Source organism: Mercenaria mercenaria, chromosome 4 (assembly GCF_021730395.1).
Source record: "Mercenaria mercenaria strain notata chromosome 4, MADL_Memer_1, whole genome shotgun sequence".
Lineage (NCBI taxonomy): Eukaryota > Metazoa > Mollusca > Bivalvia > Venerida > Veneridae > Mercenaria > Mercenaria mercenaria.
The window spans coordinates 19,060,334-19,081,024 of record NC_069364.1 but is presented as its reverse complement, the minus strand read 5'-3'; the positions used below and the strand labels follow the sequence as shown (position 1 = coordinate 19,081,024).

The window sequence follows — 20,691 nt, the reverse complement described above, 5'->3', positions numbered from 1 at the left end:
AAAGGCAGATCTTTTGTGGTAACAGATGTCACCAGCATAAAATATTTTGCAAGTCACTGGAAATTGACACTGCTAATGGCTTTTCACCTTCAAATTGCCACTTGTTCTATTTATAGTTAAACTCTGGTAGTTATTTATATCCAACTTAAATTTGCAGTTTCAAATCAAACAATAAAGCAAATTTATTAGATACCAAGTTTCAATTTGTATTTGCCAACAAATCACCATAAATTTTCAAACAAGAAAAGGTTTTTCAAAAACAGAGGGTCTATATCTTTCTATTGTAACATTGCCAGTATCTCAATATTTCTTAAATCCTAATTGGGAGTATTGCATGGTCTAAACGTGCTAGCTAACCTTAAATTAAGAAAAAGCTTCAGAATAAGACTGTATTCACCCAGTTGTTCTTAAGCGCTTTGGGTAGAAATTGTTGATGTTCTGGTAATAATTGTCCAAACCTCTCTCCTGTGGTTACTAGCCTAGCGGATTAGTCCCACTGCTCAAAGAGGGAGACCCAAGTAACCTAGCAGACTATTGGCTTATGTCTATGTTTTGGTTAAGCTTTCGCTCACCTTACGTAACACAACATTCTTCATGACCTCCAACATGGCTTTCATGACAAAGTATTGTCTGACTCAGCTGATCGTATTTAATTTAACAGATGAAATGGCTAGAAACATCACCATTTATAAACAAACTAACTTGATCTTGCTAGACATAAGTTTAGTATTTCAAAAGGTAAACCACTAAAACTTCTTCTAAAGGCGTATGCCTACAATTTCTCGAGTGGCCTGTGGCATTCCTACTCAATAAATTCTCTTACTTCATACAATAGAAATAAGTTTGTAACATTTGTTCTTTTCGAAAACTTGTACATGAATCCACCAAAGCTATATATTAAACAGTTTAGACAAAATATGGAATGGTTTGCAAAAGTTAACTAATTTCTGTGTCAAAGAAGGGCCATAACTGAGCTACAGTACTTGTCCTAGTTATGTAGTCTTGCCTACATTTGTAGCTATGATGGGAAACAAGTGGTCAAAGCCATTTGACAAACATGTTTGACAAAACATGGACCGGTATGAAAAATTTAACTGATTTCCAAGTCCATAAAGGGCCATAATTCAGCCGAAATAGTTGAACTATTGCCTAAAGATGGAAATCATGATGAAAAGCAAGTGTTCGAAGTTTCAAAACCACATGTCAAATACAAATAGTTTTGACGAAACATGTACGATGTACGAAACCCGAACCAATATTCAAGTCCAAAAATGGGAATAATTCAGTCAAAATGTAATAGAGTTAAGTACTCTTGCCTCAGATAGATATAATCTGAAAAGTAAATCCCTCGAAAGCACCGAAAACAATGCAAACAGTGAAAATTGCAGACTCGGTTTGATTGAGTCTGTTCATGAACAGTAATGGAAAATGCAACACTGCCCACGCCCCCTAGCACCGGCTTAAGCAGTATTCAGACTAATATAATAAAGAAGTGTTCAAAGTTACAAAGCCACATGTCAATAGATGATGCAAAACATGGACTTGTACGTAATCTGAACCAATTTCAAAGATCAAAACGAGCCATAATTCAGCCAAAATACTTGACAGAGTTATGTACTTTTGCTTACTGGTAGGTACTGTTATAATAAACAAAGTTACAAAGCCACATTTCAAATAGTTTTTACAAAACATGGACTTGTACGAAATCTGAACCAATTTTTAAATCCAAAAGGAGCCATAATTCAGCCAAATTACTTGATAGAGTTATGTACTCTTGCCTACTGGTAGAAACTAATATATTTAAACAAGTGTTCAAACTTTTAAAGCCACAGTCATGTCAAATAGTTGTTAGAAAACATTGACTTATCATTAGAATAGCTTCAAATGCAAATTTAACTTTAGGCTTCATAAAAAAACATCACAACAACCAGTGAAAATGTCAAAACTCTAGGAAATAAATATGAATATAATAGAATAGAGAAAAGTAGAAACCTCACAGGTCACTCAACACGACAAAAACGAAAATGTTGCAGGCTCGGTTTGATTGATGTCTTTTTGGAAACGAAACAATTTAATAGATAAAAAATGATATAAATGATAATGGTTATTTTGACATTTTATTCTTAATATGTATGACCTTAAAAATTATCTTGATAAACCTAAAATATAACATATTTTAAACATTTGAGTATACTGCAAATATATCTTAATTAAGATTGCAAATGAAATTGTAAAACACATAGGTCTATTCTGAAATGAAAATCTGTACCATTTGAAAAAGAATGAAAACGTGTGTATGGTGTCACAGTACGAACTTTGTCACGTTAGGGGAGAAGATGTTTCCGGCAGCCAGTTATCTCGGTTGGTAGAGCACTCGACCTGTAAGCGGGGGTTCCCGGGTTCGAGCCCCGGACTGACTGCATTTTTATCTCACCCTGTGACATAATGGCGTCCAACATTGGACCGTGGCATGCTTGCTTGGTCAGTCTTACGACGCTTTTTTTGGTGGGGGGGGGGGGGGGGTGTATGTCACGGTACGAACTTGGTCACGTTAGGGAAGAAGATGTTTCAGACAGCCGGTTAGCTCGGGCGGTAGAGCTCTCGCCCTGTAAGCGGGGGTTCCGGGTTCGAGCCCCGGACTGACTGCACATTTATCTCACCCTGTGATAATGGTATATTAAAAAGTGTTTTTATGTGTTCTTTTTGCTATTTTGACCAACTATCCTTGAATGACCTCAATCACTTTCAACAATGTAACATTTAAAAGAACCTTTCACTACAAACAATTAAAAGGAGTTTGTAAAATGTGTTGTTTTTTCACATTTGTATGTGATTGCACCAACTAGATCTTAATAACAGATATATTTGAACCAATTTTGTTTCACCATAGTAACCATGTTAGGCAAATGTACACCTCTAAAATATTGTAAATGAAATTGTCATGCACACAAATTTGTTCTAATATGAAAAATTACCAGTTATGTCATAGAATTTGGAGAGAATGTAAAACGATTGCAGATAAAATAATAATTTTAGACATTTTTGACCTTTTGACCTTGCCTACGGCCTTAAACTGACCTTGAGTGACCTCAGAAATAAAACATGATTTTACACATTGTTAGTTTAAATACTTGTATACAGTTAAGTTACATAGTTTTTCTTCATAAATTATTTACATCCTTATCTTTAAATTTACCTATAAAATCTTAAAATGGCGGCCATCTTGGACGCCATCTTGGATTTCACGGTCCGCACCAAAAATTCGCAATTTATGCCGGCAGTCCGATAAACTTCAGACCCTGCCAAACATTTTGGTATATGACATGTTTTGTAACTTTTTGTGGCTAGGTTACTCATTAACTAAGCCATTTATTAGGTTTTGCTGCTCTATGATTTTAAGCGGTGCCCATTTGGGAATACATATCTTGGATCCCCTCCCGTGTATATCTACATAGTAAAGAATTTTTTTGTTGACATAGAAATATATTTTGTATTTGGATGATTGTTTCTAATAAATAACTTTTATTAACTTAACTTAAATATTGAAACGAAACCTGTTTCAATCGGCTGGAACATTTGAGTCATTCAGGCAGTGTGTGAACAAATAATGGGTTTGATATTGTTGCATTTTGGGATTCATCATTCCAGTTACCGTTAACACTCAAATGTGTTCAACCTAAATCAAACTTGTTCATAATGTTTGCTTCGATAAAATCTTGATAAGGTTAGATAATGCGTCATCTAGTGTAAAAATATGTCAGTAGGTCGTTGACAAACTTTGATTACAGTTTCACGATTTAGAAAGTGCCTATTTTATTTGATCATGAAAGCTGGTCAGATCATTTTATAGCTTTGCTTTTCAAGGCAAAGTGAAGGTGATTCTAATCAATCACGCATTGGCAAAGTCACACCTTGATTAAAGATTTACTTTATCGTCGTTGTTAATTCGCAGAACACTCTGGAACAAAATATAATATGAACAACTTGTTGACAAACATGACGTCTCAAAAGAACGTAAGGCTTTTGAGTAAACAATGAATAATTAATATATATTGATAATAAAGTAAAGGATAACGTGTACATGTGCATACCACATATTTATGATGAATTTTACCATCATAGCAACGTCTTTTCTACTTTCGTTTAAAGACTTAGCAGTTATTTATTGGATTTTTTTTTTATATTTTAAACGAGGAAATATTTCAAGGTTTAAATTTATATTTAATCACTTCTTTAAACAGAACAAAACGTGTCAAGATATAAAACTAGCCTAATTAAATTAGCATTGTGGTTTGACACATTGTTATGTTTATATAGCTAGTAAAATATAAACTATCTTTGGTTTTATTGTTAAATCGTTTTAAATTTGAAAGTGTCGCCAACATTTCATTGGTGTGAAATTTCTTTGAAATCATGCCAGCGCTTTCAGAAAAGACTACGCAATAGTTTCACTTGCCATGGGGACAAGAAAGGTGAACATGATTGATTAATATTTTAAGATTCTTTAAAGAAATTGTAGCCGCACGGCGAAATGATGAAGGAGTTCATCATCAATTTAGCAGTTACAATGCAAATTCATTAAATACAAAGCCAAAACGAAGACAAGATGTTGAATAAATTTGATTAAACTACTTTAAAATGCATTTCATATACATTTTAAATTTGATGCATCTGGAACTTTCATAGCCACGTTTCATGTTTCATTTCTGATTTGACTTTAATATACTCATAAAGTGCTGGTGTTTTCCCTCAACATTCCTTGGATTGTCAAATTTGTTGTCACTGTAGTATTTTTTTTTCTATCTGTTAAAATATGACGGATGCGAAAATATATCATTGGAAATGTAAGCCTGTGTACTCTAATGTTGGAAAGTAAGACTTGTATAGCTTTTCAGTCTAGTAAAATGCGGATATGTCATATCATGATATATCGCTGATACCGGAACTTCAGATTGCTTATAAGAGAAAATACAATAATTTTACCCATAAACATGATAAAATTAATTCAGAATGGATAAATGTTTAAGAATAACCAAGTATTAGTTTATATATTTTATTAAGCATAGAATATGTAATACCATCCTTTTAATAATGTGAAATAGATATGTGTTATTTTGTCTGCAAGTGCCCCATCCCCCTCCATCAACAGTTTATCAGAAGAATATGAAGGAGAAATGTTTTTACACTAGCCGATCTAGACTTGAAATAGTTGAGCTGTAGCTAAACGGTTTCACGCCATGGAGCTGTTGCAGATGTGAAGCACTGTGTTATCTTGTCATACTATGATATTTTCTAGATAAAGACACTAAAGCCAAATAGTTTTGTTTGAAAGACAAGTACAGAATATAGTTACCGCAATACTATCGTCTGCAGTTTTCTTCTCTTTCAATTCTGTTCCCTGAAATATCAATGGAAATAAAATTTAAATGTTAAATTATTTAAAGAAGCAATATGATGATGATTCAATAGTAATAATTATCATAATATGGTGAAAGAAAGTAGACAACTCAAGTTTGCAACGCGTTTCGTATTAAGATACATCTTCAGGCAAACATACAATATATCAATGTATACAAAACATATGTATGACCTCATGACGTCAGTTAACATGACATCATAACGTCAAAGTATGACATTACGTTTGGCGCACTATTTGAGTTATATATATAGCCCAGAAAAAAGCAACAGAACCTATAGTTTTAAGAACAATATAAAATTTAATGTAAAAAAAAGAAAGAAAAAAATAATAAATTGATTACACAGTGAAAAATGAAAGCTTAAAACAAATCAATAATTAAATAATAGTGTGCACAACAGTATGTCTATAACAGCAAGTCAGGATCAATAAGATTCAATGATACTACTGATAAGGACAGCCATTAAAAGCAAACAATATAAAAGTACCAGTAGTAACTGAAATGCTTGTAACATATGCATTAAACAGCTCAAATAATTAATTGGAATAAATAATACAATGTCAAATGAATTACAGTATATCATAATGATAATAACAGTAATAATCATACTAATTCTAACCAGACAACTACCTCAAAACTTCGTCTCAAAACGTTTAGAAAAGAAACTGAGATTAAGTAGAGCATGAGGCATATACAGGCCTTAGTGCCACAAAGCCATCTTAACCAAATGTTAGAACCAGGCTTATGGTCACCATTCCTCATGCATAACTCTCCAGATCCGCGACTGGATGGACATCTGACGTAACCAAATGACGACAATTGCATCACGTGTATTGTATTACGTAATATGTTTGTGATGTTCATGCAAAAGATGATATTTATGGTATAGTTCGACCACGTGTTTTGAGCGGTGACGAAATGATGCACGTTTTAATCAATCATATCGATATTCGGTCCATACCTGGCTGAAAACTCTCTATAGAGTAAGTTGATACGTTTGTTTTGTTTACCGTGAACTTTATTATATCGCTTACGCAATTGGTAAAACGTATTGATTGCAAACCGTGAGGTGTGAATTCACGCCCAGATTACGGTCGTTTTTATTTTCTCAAGTATACGAGAATCATTATTTTTTATTTCATTTTAGTCAAGAATATTTGACTCTTTTTAAAAACCATTTAATATATTTCAATAAATTAAATAATGTTTGACTTATTTTTGTTCATTGTTTCTATATTTGTAATGTATTTTGCTACTTTTATTTCAATTTAATTCATGTCACATAATTTTAACTTCACTTGCTGTGTCTGTTGACGACCCTTTAGCTGTATCAGTCTCTGCGTTGTTAGATGTTGTTAAGCTCAATAATCACCGATGCTGGAATATCATCTAAAGCAATATATAACTCCCAGTATTTTTGTTCAACTGACAGTGCATTGCCAATACACCTAGATCAATGTCGTGCAATGATTATTGAAACAGACGATTTATGAAATGTGAATTTTTAACTTACCAAGGCTCGAACCTCGAAAAGCCAGTTTGTTAAGACAACGCCATATTTCTGTGGCCATGCATTCGTATACATTCTTTGATAATTTATACCGCTTTACTATGTATTACATATATGTTCCTACCCTTTTTTCGCGAATCAATTGTTACATAAATTAATCAAAGCTCAAAAACGTGGTCGACCTATACTTCATTACTGCCAACATCAATGAACATTAAAACATACACGTTTGAAGCTATTTTGAAATATTTTATCCCCTAAAAAGAAAAATAGAAATCAAGTAAAAATAACAATGAATTATCTTTCTATTGTTATTTTAAACCTGTAGGTAGCATATTGAGATGGGATATTTGAATAGGGCCAGCCTCATTTCCACTGAACAAATTAACCTTATTTAAATATTTTTCGTCAGCTTCGACTACCTGGGAAAATATAATTTTGGACATCACAGAAGTGTCATGAACAGCGCTTGGAACATTTATCTACACCAAAGTATTCATTACATTTCATTGTTGACGCATGTAGACAAATGCAAATGGTGAAGTAGCATCTGCACAGTAATATAACTGTGATATACAATGTCGTTTTAAAAAATTTTATTACAGAAAAGACTCTCAGAGATAAGAATGACCTCCATTTTCCTGTGAAATACTGACCCGCAAAACGGGTTGTTCTTCTGACCACTGACAAGCAACCAATGAAGATCGACGACTTTAGCCCAAAGCAATTTCCAGTTATTAATTGAAAAATGATTTTCAGCTCAAGGTCAATGCGACCTTGACATTTGAGCAACCGATCTCAAAATCTATGAGGATCGTCTGCCAGTCACGACCTACATGTCTACCAAGTTTGAGGTTCCTAGAAGAAGGCATTCTAAAGTTACCAATTGGAATCCAATCTGATGGACTTATAGACGACCAGTCCAGTAACTATATGCCGTGTTATTCCGCAGGGGTCGAGGACAAATATATTTTCTTCAGAAAAGGTAAACTTAAAAAACTCTTTGTTGTTATATCTGCAATTGCCCCAGCCCTCTTCAACAGTTCATAAGAAGAATATCAAGAGTTATCACTTTACACTAACCTAGTTGTAGTTGAAAAATGTGAGCTATTGTAATACTTTGCGACATCAAAAACCTGTTGAAAATGCGAAGTACAAAGGTTTGTTGTCACAAAATAATCCTTCGTAAATATCAACATTGAAGTCTAATAGTATCGTTAAAAGACTAACCTCGTCTGGAGGTTTCTTCTGTTTCATTTCTGTTTCCTGAAATATAAACGGAAATAAACTCAAATGTCAACTATTAGATACGCCAATATAATGAAGATAAAATAAAAATAATCACAACAATTCTAACCAGAATAAACCTTTATTCCTTAGATAATATTTGTTTATGTGCGTATGTCGTGTTTTGAAGATACCTCACACGCGTTTCTTTGTATGATTCATAAAGTGCCCTATTAAATGCTTATTGTCGTCATAATGACATTCTCTTTAAATGATGTATAGGATTAATCAATTTCTTAAATTGGCGGAATGTGGCGGGCAACATGCCCCATCCCCCTCAATCAAAAGTTCATCGGAATAACATGAAAGAGAAACGTTTATACACTAGCCAAGTTAGATTGGAAATATTTCAGCTGTAGTTAATCAAGCTCACGACATGGATCTTTGCAGATGTGAAATACAGAGTTATATTGTCATACCATAATATTTTCTAGATAAAGACATTAAAGCCAAAAAGTTTTGTTTGAAAGACAAGGACATAATAGATACCTCAACACTATCGTCTGCATTTTTTTCCCCTTTCAATTCTGTTCCCTGTAATATTATCGGAAAAAAATTTAAATGTTAAATTATTTAAAACAGCAATAGTGATGATGATTTAATGCTAGTAATAATCTTACTAATTCTAACCAGACAGGTACCTGAAAACTTGTCTCAAAACGTTTAGAGAAAAAAATGAGATTAAGTAGAGCATGAGGCATATACAGGTCTTAGTGCCACAAAGCCATCTGAACCAAATGTTAGAATCATGCTTATGGTCACCATTCCCCATGCATCACTCTCCAGATCCGCGACTTGATGGACATCTTATGTCAGCAAATGACGACAATAGCAACATGTGTATTGTATTAAGTAATATGTGTGTTGTGTTCATGCAAATGATGATAATTATGGTAGAGTTCGACCGCGCGTTTTGAGCCCTGACTAAATGATAATTGGGTTATTTCGATATTCGGTCCATATCTGGCTGAAAATTCTCTATAGAGTATGTTGATACGTTTGTTTTGTTTACCATAAACTTGGTTATGTCGCAGACGCAATTGGTAGAACGTAACGATTACAAACCGTGAGGTGTGAATTCAAGCCCAGATTACGGTCATTTTATTTTCTCTAGTATACAAGAATCATTATTTTTATTTCATTTTAGTCAAGAATATTTGAAGACTCTTTTTAAAAACCATTTTATATATTTCATTCATTTGGTCTGACTTATTTTTGTTCATTGTTTCTATACTTTTGATATATTTTGCTTTTTTTTCAATTTAATTCATGTCACATAATTTCAACTTCACTTGCTGTGTCTGTTGACGACCCTCCAGTTGTGTCAGTCTTTGTGTTAGACGATGTTAAGCTCGATGATCATCGGTGCTGGAAGATCGTCTATAGCAATATATAACTCCCAGTATTTCTGTTTAACTAACAGTTTTTTAGCCAACGCCATATCCTTTGGACTATGCATTCGTTTGCATTCATCGATAACTTATACCGCTTTACTATGTTTTGCATATATGATCCTACCCTTTTTCGGCGAACGCCGTCTAAATTCGTTTTCGCTTCCTATTCCACGTGACTTCAGTTTGCAAATCAAACTACTTGATAACGCATTATAGATAATTTATCAAAATGGAAGATTTATGTAACACTCTGCCTGATTGGACGAGAGTGTCAATTTCTTTCACTCTGTTGATTGTGCTACGCTGAGTGAAATGTAGACAAAGCGTTTATCCTAAACGACGCTGTTCACAGTTTTAAAGCTACCTTGGGCTCAGTATATTTAGCAAGAATATTGATATATCTCAAAATGATAAGTAAGTTTAATAAATATGATAAAAACCTGTTCAAATACCAACATATGTCAAATTAAAGAAAGAGCTGAATACGGTCTGCGTATCACATGAATAAGGGTGTGATAAGAGTCTTTTATGTAGAGAAGTGCTTTTTAAAAGATTTTCCTTGTTACAGTTGTCGTCTGTATATGAAAAGGTTTCTTGCTTTTGTGACTTATTCAGATTGCATATTAAAAGGAGTACTTGTTTGCTTTGTATATTTGTTATAAATTATTTAACTGATTTATTATATATGAATATTTTTCTTTAGTATGGTATGCAAATATTGAACTCAGTTGAAATCTGTTTTATTATATATATGCTATATAATGACTGAATCTCATTACACTGAAATGAAGGTACGCTGCATACAGTTTATCTATGTGATATGAACTACGGTCAAACTTTCCTTATGAAACAAAAATATTGAAATAATTACAATTGTATGTTTTGCTTGACCTTCACTTTTTTATAGGTGTGACGTCATTGTCCAAAGATTCATGAATAGCGAATATGCATTTGTTAAAGCGGGATCAGTTGGCCTATTTTAGAAATAAATAAAAATAATAAATAAAAAAATCCTTTAATTGATGTTTTTCTCATGTATTCTAATCAAACTTGATTTGTAGCATCTTTATTAGGCCCGCAGCCAACTTTGTTCAGCTGGGACATTTGACCCCTTTTAGGGGCTGCTAGAGCTAAAACTAGAAATGCCTTTATACAGCGTCTCATGAACAGCTTGGTGGATCTTTGTCATACTTGGTCTGGAGCATCATTATAAGGTCCTCTTCCAAATTTATTTATATAGGAACTTGGGCCCTATTAGGGACCACTATAGCTAAAAGTAAATATGCCTTTCTTCGCATTAACCACTAAAATGTAATGGATTTTTATCAAACTCGATGTGTAACAATATCGTGAGGTCTCCTGCTATTTTGTTACAAGTGGGGATAGGGACCAATTTAGCTAAAAATATAAACACGTTTAATGACCTCGCTTCATGAATCTTCATCAAACTACTGCTGTAATTATTCGTCTAAGGATAAACGAAACAAAATTGCAACCCAACGAAACCTTTGCGAAAAATTAAAATAGAACCATTTAAATTGTTAAAGTGCAGTGTTTAGTTTTGCAATTTGAAAAATGTTAGATGAAAGATGAATGTTAGATGAAAAATTCATAGACTTCTTTCCTTATTACAATTCGCCGACCATCATTTTTCAAGATATTTCTTGTTTGGCGAATAAACTGTCCTGCATAAATTAATAACGGCTCACAAAAACGTGGTCGACCTATACTTCATTACTGCCAACAGGAAGGAAATTTAAAATATACACATTTGAAGCTACTTTGAAATATTGTTTCTCTCCTAAAACGAAAAATAGACATCAAGTAAAAATAACAATGAATTATCTTTCTATTGTTATTTAAAACCTGTAGGTAGCATATTGAGATGGAATATTTAAATATCGATGAATATTGTTTAACAAGAGATCGCTGGGAAAATGTTGAGAATAGAGAGAGAGAGGGTCAGCCTCTGTCGCATGGAACAAATAAACCTTATTTAAATATTATTTGTCATCTTGTGCTACCTGGGAAAATATAATGTTGGATACCACGGAAGTGTCATGATCAGCTCTTGGAACATTTATCTACACCAAAGTTTTTATACATTTCATTTTTGACGTATGAGTATGCAAATGGTGAAGTAGCATCTGCTCCGTAATATAACTGTGATATACAATTTTGTTTGTAAGAAAATTCTTACAGAATAGACTCCCAGAGATAAAAATGAGTTCCATTTTTTCTGTGAAATACCGACTTGCAAAACAAAGTGGCTCATCTTCTGACCACTGATAATCAAGTGTAGGCCAAAGCAATTTTTCAGTGATTGACTGAAAGCTGATTTTCAGCTCAATGTCAATTCGACCTTGACCTTCGAGCAACTGATCTCAAAATCCATAAGGGTCGTCTGCCAGTCACGACCAACATGCCTACCAAGTTTTGTTTCCTACGTCAAGGCATTCTAAAGTTATAAATTGGAATCCAATGGGACGGGCGGATAGACGAACAGTCCAGTCACTTTGTGCCATCTTATTTCGCGGGAGTAGGGGACATAAAATGTTTATATATCATTGTTTGCAATGTGAATAAATTCCGTACAGTAATTTGAGAGTTATGCCCTGGACAGACGGACGGACGTAAACGTGCACAGACGGACGCCACATTTTTTCTTCGGAAAAGGCGGAGAACAAATTATGTGTTTACTTGCAATGAGAAAATAAAATACCATTAATTATTCTTAAGTTCGTCGATTTTCATGACCGAAGCTGAAACGACAAGAGTACAGCTGAAGTTGTGAAGATTCGCGTTCGAGACGTGAAGAACATTGCAGCTGTCATACGATAATCTTTCCTCAAATATGACTTAAAGTGTAATAGCTATGTTAAAGCTAAGGTTAAATATAATTACCTCGTCATCATCGTCTGCATATTTGAAAGAATCAATTTCTTTTTCCTGGAATATCAAAGAAAATCAAAACTGAAATGTCTAATATATTGTATTCGTAAAAACATGTATTTGATTCCATTTACTAAATGATTTGCCCAGTGTGTAATCATTATATTGGACTTACCTTTGATGTTTTGTTCAGATTATAGTAGAATAAATAAAATATCTGATCTGTGTTATCTCTGCAGATTTCTAAAGTTATGGCAAACCGTAAGTAGGCGAGGGATTGCCACAGATCATATCTATTATAATCTTGTCTGATTTAGCACATTTTGATTGACTGATGTTCGTAATAAATAATCATTAATTACAAGCAAATTATAGAAAACAAGACACATCTAAATGACAGTTGCCAGGACTCGAACCAAGGGTCCTGATCAAAGCCACATCTAAATTGGACGGATCATGGCATACATTTAGACAGAATAAAATCATTTTTTCTGGTTGTTTTCGGTTTCAGGGATGACAATTTAAAAATATTTGATAATGAAAAGATCGCTCTGATAAGCCGTATAAGTACGGTTAACTGACGTATAGCTAGGACTACAGTGTGCTGATTTTAAGTAATTTGACTCTGGCAGAGTTTACTTTTAACAATCGTATCAATATGGATCTAATATAACTTTTAAAATAAGTTCTGAACAAGTAAAAGTGAATTCGTGACTTAATCTAGTTGGTCCCGTGATAATAAGCATACCCAAATATGAACCTCGGTTCTGTTCGCCTTTGCTACTTCTTAGTTATTTAGAACAAGTCTATCATGTAACAGTCCGAGAATTGTGTGATTACATACAGCCAAAGATTCCGATACAAACAAAACATAAAATGATTATATTTCAAGCCAGTTTGAAGTTGACCAAGTGATCTTACCAGAGTGACATGCAAGTCCAGAATTGATGGGACTGGCATCAAACAAATCGTTAATTTGATAATCTTTCCAAAATAAGACATTTACTGATGATGTCTTATTATACCCTGACTGTTTTCATTCCCATGACACGACGGTACATGTTTTTGAAATCAATCTCTTTGTGTACGGGCATTGAAACACTTGTAATATCTGTAGGATGTAAACATATAAATTAACGAAAATGCAGGCGCAACCCACATGACCTTCATCACAATCTTTTTTTTTTTTCTTTTTTTTTTTTTGACCAGCCTGGATAATTGACCGGAGTATAACTTTTTTACTCTAGAATTGCCTTTGTGCACTGACGTATATTCTTAAAGACCCACAACTACCCAGTGACCTACTTTGTCTTCCCAAATAGACTTCGTGAAAATAATTCTGATAATACTTGTATTGTGAACCTACATTGCATGATGACAGGTGAATAATTTAGGCCTTATCTGAATTACTATGTTTTAACAACTTCGTTTGCAAACTAACTCAGTCAATCTCTTTTCAGTATAGTTTAAAAAAAATATCTACATTACACTGTTGAAAAATATGGTCTAAATTCAACTTGTGAGCATGATGCCACATTCAATCAATGAAATATTTAGACATTAAACACATGGTCTTGGCCCAATATAGGTAACTGCAATTTGAAACGAGATAATTGTCAGCGTTTTATAGCGTTCAGCTTTTGAATTCTGACTTAGGCTTTAGGCATAATTTTGTTTCTGTTGAGCTTGTTCTTGTTGCTCTATTACAAAAAGTACGTTTTTTTTTAATACAGAGTCTTTCATATGCGTTTTTCAAATAATTACACAATAATATTAGATTAGTGATGTCTGTAAATCTCATACAAACATTTCTCAAGTCAAGAACATTAAAATTCCATTTGCATCTACCTATGTGCGAGAAATATACTGGAAAAGTGGGTGTTATTTCTGTGGACTTACATATTTCGTAATGAGTGAAAATAAATGATGAAAAAACTAACATCTGTATTATCAGCTTTTGTTAAATAAGCGGAAGGAATGCATGTATAGCATAGAGTTGCATTTAGACCTGGTATACGGTATTACATGCTTATCTTAACTTTATGCAAACGAGCTATTGTTTAATTGCAAACAGGAATTAGTTGTAAAGGAAAAAATTTACTATGTTGTACAGAGCAACAGCAATATTTGCAAGTACATGTCAAAGCCATTCCATAGCCATTTCATAGCAATGCATTTCTGTTTGTTTGGGCTTGCAAACTGCATATATATATATATATATATATATATATATATATATATATATATAACCCGACGAGACAAAAAGAAATCATCAAAAGTTGGCGTTATTTTCGTTAGTGAATAACTATTTTTAGATTTTTGGCAATGTCAGAAATGTACATTAAGTATGACCGACAAACAGAGGCAGCTTAAACTCGTACGATTTTATTCAGTCCACTGTTAAATTCGTGTTCTTGCTAATGATTTCCTCGTGCAGCCTGAATATGTCAACCGTGTACTTCTGTTGAGCGAATTTCATACAGGTACATGTGTTAGTCCATACTCGTCCTTATTTGCAGAGATTTCCTTTCAAAGATATCAGGTTTTGATAAATGCCGAGTCTAAATTTTGAAGAGGGGGCCCAAATTATTCCCATGCTCGGAAGTGGGCGAACGCAAGAACAAGTCGCTAGACAACGTCTCTCGTTCGACAATACTGCGTCTCGTCCTACGTGTCAGGGGCATGGGAACGCTTGTTGATTGGCCCCGTTTGAGCCATTTGCGTGTCAGATTTGTGACGGCTGAATCCTCGTCACGTTTATAAGTAGGTAACCGTGAAAGGTCTACATTATCTACCGTAGGCACTACTGCGGTCTTGTTTTTTGCTACGTCACTGTCCCCAATGTCTATTTTTGGCTCTCAACAATCGTGGTCAGCGTTGGTATAATGAATTATTTAGTGATGATTCATGCCCAAGTTTGGGAACGCCGACGGACGTATCCGTGTCTACAGCCGACGTCGTGAACGCTACGCTAAGCATTGCTTTCTGCAGCACAATCCTTATGGTTGAAACGAAGCTATAGTCTGTGAATCCATGAGCCATAGGTTTACATCCGAACTCGTCGTGTACAAAGGGGCGTTACATTGACCAGAAATAACGTCCTGTGTTTATCCCTCAGGCTAGGCCCCTCATCCGAGTTTTAATGGTGGAGTGCCTTTCTGAACGTTTTGCGCATAGTTTGGTAAACCGTACGATTTCTAAGTGTCAGTTGGCTGGTTTCTTCATATGAAATATATTTTTCATCTTAAATGGCGTTTACACGAGGTTATGTGAAGCAAGTCGGAGACAGTACACCGACCTTAAATGCCTTAAAATATAAGTAAGGACAAGCTAAACATATGAACCGCGGTTTAAATATATGCATTACTTAGAACGACCTTTAAAGGCCTCCGGGTTAACCTCAGAAAAGTAAAACAAAACAGCATAACAAAATATATTGAGATTTATTCTACATAATGTACATAATTCTCGAGCGCTTTTATAAACAATTACTGCCAAAAGTCACGAAATCAACATTTATGAGAATTTTCTGACATCTCGGCTTTGTTCATGTACTTGGTTTTTCCTCGTTGTGAACCCGTTATAATTGTATTCTGCAAAAGACTGATGATATACACACTGATGAAGGATTTCTTGTTTACACAGCGTCTTAGAAACAATGTTATTCATTTTACATTAGATTATGTGGAAGAACATATTCACATATACAACGTTCAGTACATTCAATCCTTTGTGAATCATTGTGCCATTGACGGTAAGGGACAACAACGTTAAGTTATTCATAACAACTGTTTTATTTTGTAGTTTTATTCCATGCATGTCTACTCAAATAAAAAGGTTCTAATATTATCAATACACAATTATGCATAGAAAGTTATTCTACATAATGAACTAGAATTATGTCGACATTGTATGATACACGTCCCTGAAAATGCTCCATCCAATAATGTAACCGACGGATCAACAATGAAATTAAGTCAACAAAGAGAAATAACAAAAACAACTGAACACAAAACAAATGCACGTGTCTACTCGATTTTATTTGAAATGAAGAGAACTATAGAAGACTACATAGTAGTTGTCATAGGCGTCAAACGTGTCCAGACAAAATAATCAACAATGATAGTAGTTCTGACAACATGTACATATTAACTTAAAGTTGCTGATGTATACCAAGTTTCACTTCACTTTTAATTTAAAGACATACCATGGATTCGAATTTCCGTGCATTCGGATTTTCAGTCATTTTAAGCATGTGTCAACAACAATGAGTATTCGATAGAATTAGTGCCATTTTCTGTCTTGAGGAACATCAGGGTTACCCATGGACAAATTATCAAATTCAAAATATTTTTTCCTTTCCAATCTGAAAATGATAGGTAAGCATGGCAAAAGAAATTGTTAAATATGTCATATGTAGGTGTTCTTTTTGTTTTTGATTTTTTTTTTCACAATGTCGCAAATGTTTATAACTTAGATAATAAACATTACTTTCTATTTCTATATTATTCAAATGATTTTATTATAAAGTAAGTAATATCTTATGTTTCTTTTTTATTTTGTTAAGCCAATATCAAAGCTTAAAACATGAACTGCGTAACTTTTGTCTGACTTTTGTACGGAAAAGCTATGTCTGCTTGCAAAAGTTGTTCTCACAAACAGTCTCAAAACACTGTTAAAAAGCTTAAACTGTTTCCCTTAAGGTAGTTCGATACATTTTGTGCGCATGCGCGAATGATCTCGTTTTACGTAAAGTCGAAAAATTTAAGTGTGTTGAATTTTACTTATTTTTGGCTTGCTTTCCAAGAGAATCTTCAATAATCGGCGTCTTAATGGAAACGGTAGAAGCAAACTATTCGTTGAGGCTTTTAAATCTAAGTTTATCGCGGGATTTTTAACGACATTCACCGGTTTCGTAAAGCGGTCGTTTGTTTTGGCGCAATGCGGAAGTGTCGTCTTGATGCAGTTTTTTGGCGAAAAAGTTGACGAATTCTTCATCTCACTACGTCTGTCATTTGTTTTACGTTTGCCATCAGTTTTAGGCAGTAACTGTTAGCTGTCGAGAGTACCGGAACAGACTGTGAAGTATTTCTATAGATCTAAATATGGTTCGTAAAAAAGGACATTCTGGCAATTCGGAATTCCTACACTAGTGATCCATGAGGACTTTATCCAGTTTCCAGAATGGCAGGAAGGAAGGACTTATTGAATTGGACCAGTTGACAAGGCAGCTTACAAAAGTCAGAAATTTAAAAGCAGCCACTGGGTGACAGTAAATTAAAGCTTGTCTACATTTTCCATAAAATTTCCAAAATAAATACTGGAAAAAAAACAACATGGAAATACATACGACAGTCCGACATGTCGGACATCAACACAAAAGCACCAGAATGAATGCGGAAGTTGTCATGAGTGGTGTGGCATTGTTCCTGTTCATTTATGGTTTACAGATTCCAAAGTCTGGTGAGTCATGTAAAAAATACTAAAATATATTGTATTGTCATTTGATAGTAGATCATACTGTACTGTAATTGTTTATTAATTATTTTAGTTCATTCTAAAGCCCTCAACAGACGGTAGGTTTTAGTTGTACAACACCAATTAAATTTAAGATGTACACAAGGAATAGCATCATACACACGATAGCCAAATGTTATCGTGTGTATGATGCTATTCCTTGATTTCGTAAATCTTTCTTGACCTACAGATTAGGACATGTTCTATTTTGTAAGATTTGAGCCGCGTCATGAGAAAACCAACATATTGCCTTTCCGACCAGCATCTGTGCAGTCTTGACCATGCTGTTCGCTATGAAACGGTTTCTCTAATTGCAATAGACTTTGAAAGCAAACATCATTGATCCTGATCAGACTGCGTGGATGCACAGGCGGGTCTTGATCCATGCTGGTCGCAAAGCCATTATGTTGGTTTTCTCATGGCGTGGCTCATTTGTGTCATGCATAATCAAATTCATGGAATATTATTTTTTATTAAGAATGGTTACATTCAGACATTCTTTTCAGTACCTATTTTGAAATAGTACATCTTTGAGATAATTAAATTAGTGTTGTACAACTAGAACTTTATATCTGTTGAGGCCTTAAGTTTCCTTTATCTTTTCTGGAGTAATGGACCATTGTGCTTAAATATGTTTTATCATGATGATTTATGAATGAATTAATAAAGACCTAGTATACATAATTTTAAAATATTTAATTATAAGTGATCAAGTTAGTATTCTGTAACAATGCGAATTGTATTGATTATCAATTTTCAGAACCAGATATGATTATGTCTATTTTCAGAACCAGATATGAGAAGAGTACAGTTTGAGAAATGTCTTGGTAGAACAGATACTAAGGAAATAATAAAGAGCAGAACAGACCACATTTCTCCTTCTTATAACTGGTAAAGTTCCAAGTAAGGGCGAGTACAATAATGCAGCCCCAGTGAGAGTTCGTGATGGGGTGTCAACTGTAAATGTGTGGTCGTTAAATGATGTGCAGTCAGATTGACAAGTATTTGAAGTAACATTAATTTATAAATTATCAATTCTGAGAGAAATTTTTGCTGAGCTTTGGGCAGGATACTCTTAAAAAATACGTGAACCAGAATTTTATATTATAAGTACAATGTCAGATGTACTCCAGACTTCACACATATGTTGATGTTTATACATATGTGGTGATTAATTTGTCAAGTGAAGAAATTTTATGAATAATGTTAGTGGGTGACAGAACAGAAGTACAAAGTCAATTACAGAGGTCGATAACACTGAGTTTAGGATACAGAAAAAATCCGGTGATTCTGACGAAACAACATACATAAAAAGATTATACTAGTAAAATGAAAACTTTTAGTGTATGGAAACGTTTGGAAGCAGGTTTACCATTGACAGAAGAAACAGTATTTACAGACTGGTCTACACTTATTTTGATTTGACTTTTACACGGTGATTCCTCCAGTAAACAGCTAGTGATCTGAGGGAATTGTGATCATTATATCATACAGGTTTAGGGTGAATGTAAAATTAATGTGTATTTAAATCAATCAAAAATTTTCAAAATTGGATGTTGAAACTTTACAACTGTTTAGTATTTCAGTAATCAGTTAGGATTTTTTAGTGATTTCAATAAAGTACAAATGAAAAAAAAAAGAATCACTATCAGCCAAGATGATGTGCTATTGTAAAAGATAGAAAGAAAATTCACAAGTCACATTAACTTGGTAAAAGGGATTTTAACAGAATTAAACTATAATTGGTGAAGGATTCTGCATGTTGTATCAAATAGCTATAATGTATTTTGTAGTTCTTCTATCTATTTCTTTTCAAACTAAGATACAAGATACAAATTTTATTTAATTAAAGTCGGTGTTAATATACAGACAACATTAGCTATGTATTGCTATTGACCGACAAACTAAATTTTATCTCTTAAATCTATTGAAATTGCCATCAAAATAAAAATTTCTTTTAAAAACAATATATTTTACAATTAAAAGGTATATTCAACAAGCCAGTACTTTGTTACTAATCTTAGTCAGTGGAATTTATTTTTAGACTCGTCCTATTTTTTTTTATTCAGTTTCTGGATCCCCATTTATTAGTTACTGTACACATTTTGGGATTCCAGCAATTTTCCACATCCTCATTACAAGGTAGTATTGATTTTTCATTGGTCCAGTGGTTAACTAATTTTAGCATAAAGTAAAACTGTTCTATTAATAGATTTTCAGAAAATCTGTTTGAGTATTTATACCCAGTATACAAATTCATGTACTTTTATTTGATTTGAACATTACTGTTTAATATTATCCTGAACAAATTACAGGTTTTCTTTGCTTTATATTAGAGAATTTTGGTAAATTTCGTTGATGAAAGGTCCAAGGAACTTTTCTCAAATAGTCAATTAATAGAAATTTTCAAATGTAACATCTTGTGCAGTGAATTAAAAAGAAATTTATTTATTTCAGTACTAGTCAGTTCTGAACTTGAAAGATACTTTGATAGGTTTTTAGCTCGACTATTCGAAGAATAGGGGAGCTATCCTACTCGCCCCGGCGTGAGCGTCACACAAATGTTAAAGTTTGCGTACCACCCCAAATATTTTCAAAGTCCATTAAGATATTGCTTTCATATTTTGCATACTTGTTTACCATCATGACCCCAGTCTGTAAAAAAGAGGAGGCA

General features: G+C 33.7%; 1 protein-coding gene across 1 annotated transcript in view; it reads right to left on the bottom strand.

The window, feature by feature from the left end:
* Positions 1-20,691, bottom strand: part of LOC128556233 (uncharacterized) — a 108,564-nt gene that overhangs the window by 73,492 nt on the left and 14,381 nt on the right. Inside the window, exons 3-6 of the mRNA XM_053540611.1 lie at positions 12,513-12,557; positions 8,704-8,748; positions 8,158-8,193; positions 5,354-5,398 (exon numbers count right to left, since the gene is read on the bottom strand). Coding sequence (XP_053396586.1) covers positions 5,354-5,398; positions 8,158-8,193; positions 8,704-8,748; positions 12,513-12,557 — 171 coding nt within the window. The remainder of the gene's footprint in view (positions 1-5,353; positions 5,399-8,157; positions 8,194-8,703; positions 8,749-12,512; positions 12,558-20,691) is intronic.